General features: G+C 35.0%; 1 protein-coding gene and 1 non-coding gene across 2 annotated transcripts; one reads left to right on the forward strand and one right to left on the reverse strand.

The window, feature by feature from the left end:
• The first annotated feature begins 235 nt into the window (after window positions 1–235).
• On the forward strand, window positions 236–340 carry LOC149225372 (U6 spliceosomal RNA). The gene has a single exon (XR_016248589.1). It is a non-coding gene; the product is annotated as a U6 spliceosomal RNA (small nuclear RNA).
• Window positions 341–1,228: 888 nt separating this feature from the next.
• Window positions 1,229–2,158, reverse strand: LOC149225373 (pathogenesis-related protein PR-4-like). Its single transcript, XM_089377071.1, has 2 exons — window positions 1,653–2,158; window positions 1,229–1,566 (listed from the first exon to the last, which is right to left on the reverse strand). Exons 1-2 carry the CDS (start codon window positions 1,932–1,934, stop codon window positions 1,402–1,404), a joined length of 447 nt encoding a protein of 148 aa, XP_089233197.1. The 5' UTR covers window positions 1,935–2,158; the 3' UTR covers window positions 1,229–1,401.
• Window positions 2,159–2,471: the final 313 nt, after the last annotated feature.

The raw sequence follows: 2,471 nt of genomic DNA on the forward strand, positions 1-2,471 counted from the left end.
ACCCCTATATTAGTAGCCATCGTAGTTGTGGTAGGGTGTCAGGTGGTTAATATCTCATTGGACCTAGCTAATGTTGTTTTTCTTTCAAACTCCTTCATCCCCTATATTAGTAGCCATAGTAGTTGTGGTAGGGTGCCCGGTGGTTAATATCCCTGTTGTGGAAGGATTCCCTATTGTGTAGTTGCTCTCCCTACCTAAGGATTCCTTATTGTGTAGTTCCTCTCCCTACCCATTTTTGTCTTTTTGGAGAAATCTGATAAAATTGGAACCATACATAGAATATTAGCATAGTCCTTGCACAATGATAACATGTACAAATTGAGAAATGACCCATTTTTTTTAATAAAACTTATTTACTAACTAAAAGTCTACATGATAATGTAAGATAAATCTTCACAATAAAATTTTTGTTACATATGTGTTGTGGAAGGATTCCCTATTGTGTTGCTATTCTCCCTACCTATTTTTGTCTCTTTCCAGAAATATGATAAAGTTGGAACAATATAGAGAATATTAATATGATCCTTGGCCCAATTTTTTAAACTTTTTTTAACAAAACTTATTTACAAACTAAAAATCTACATAATAATGTGACATAATTCTTTATAATAAAAAATCTTGTTACATGTTTTTTAATTTTTAAATATATATATTTTTAACTTTTCTATTAAATAATAATAATAATAAAATAATTTCTTGATTTTTCTTTTAATAACTTAAAATAAAATAAACAGTGATGATGCTTATGAATTGATTTCTATTTACGAATCATTTAATTCAAATAATTGACCTAGTTATAGGGTAACTATAAATACATTCCCCAAATCATTTCCCTTAACTGTACATGCATTTCAAACCACTTAATAGATCCATTGTTTAAATAGCTCATTTTATTTGAACTTAATACAACAAACCAACATTAAATACATTCCCCAAACCATTTCCCTTAAATGTAAACCATTTCCCTTAAATGTACATGATAATGTGACATAATTCTTTATAATAAAAAATCTTATTACATGTTTTTTAATTTTTAAATATATATATTTTTAACTTTTCTATTAAATAATAATAATAATAATTTAATTATATAAACAGTTACAATGCTTATGAATTGATTTCTATTTACGAATTATTTAATTCAAAAAATTGCTATAGTTATAAAGTAACTATAAATACATTCCCCAAATCATTTCCCTTAACTGTACATGCATTTCAAAGCACGTAATGGATCAATGGTTTAAATAGCTCATTTTATTTGAACTTAATACAACAAACCAACATTTATTCCATTACCCATCTGAGCATGAAAGTTTATACGCCGAGGCACATAAGCGACCTTGCCTTTTATTGTAAACAATATATAGTGCATATAAGGATGATGATCAGTAGAGGAATTCCTTAACAATCGACAAAGGTGTATGTAGTATACAGATGCCCAGCATTATATCCTGCCCCGTTACTGTCAATTGCATTAAAAGCCGCGGTTTCAAGATCCAACCCTCCGTTTGAGCACTGGTCCAAAATACGCACCGTCACGCTTTGTTGCGTTGAAGGATTCGTCACCTGATATCAACATTTCCATATTTAAACATCAATTCTTCAACACATTATTACAAATCTCAAATATAGTAATTAACTCCGTCACTTACACTTAAGCACTTCCCGCACAAGGAAGGCCCCATGGGACCGCCAGCTTGGCCACAGAAGGCAGTCCATTTGTACTGGCTGCGCCACTGCAGGGACTGATCAGAGTCATATGTTGCGCAGTAAAGCCCGTCCAGAGCGTAATTATTGGCGGACGGGTTGTAGTCATTGTATGTCGTATACGTGTTGCTCTGCGTTTGTGCTGAAACGCCAGCCACCTGAAATACAGCAACAAGCAGACTGCATAGTGCTAAAACGCTTATCCATCCTGCAACTTTGGAAGCCATTGATATAATATGTTCTTCTGAAAGAGAAAATTTGACGCCTGCTATATGAGAAAATATATGGGCTCTGCCGATCTTGGAGTGCGGTGGGATTATAAGGCCTGAGCGATGTATTTATATTCGCAAGAGGCTACGCAAATTCAAGCATTAATGTAAGATTCTTCTACCCGGCCTGACTAGAGACTTTAGCGGGTCTAATAAAGCCAGCAGCAGGGAAGACCATGGGGGCGGCTAGACCTAGAGGTGCCGATGGACAGGGTCTAATAAAGCCAGCAGGGAAGACCATGGGGCGGCTAGACCTTGACGTGCGGACGGAGAGCACGTCAAACGGAGTTTTTTTGTATTAAAATCGAATACGATCTGGTTTGTGAAGAGGTTATTCATCACAGCCATGTTCCATGACAGATGAGGTTACCGTCTTTTCAAAGTTTGCAGTACAATCACATGGTTCTGATGAACGTGGATTGATCTTTATCCACATATACCCAGAATTCCAAACACCTGAGAATTGAAATTTGAGGAAGCACCATTTTTTGGAAC

Source organism: Pinus tabuliformis, chromosome J, assembly GCF_031772625.1.
Source record: "Pinus tabuliformis cultivar Carrire ecotype Pingquan chromosome J, CPIR1, whole genome shotgun sequence".
NCBI classification, from domain to species: Eukaryota; Viridiplantae; Streptophyta; class Pinopsida; order Pinales; family Pinaceae; genus Pinus; species Pinus tabuliformis.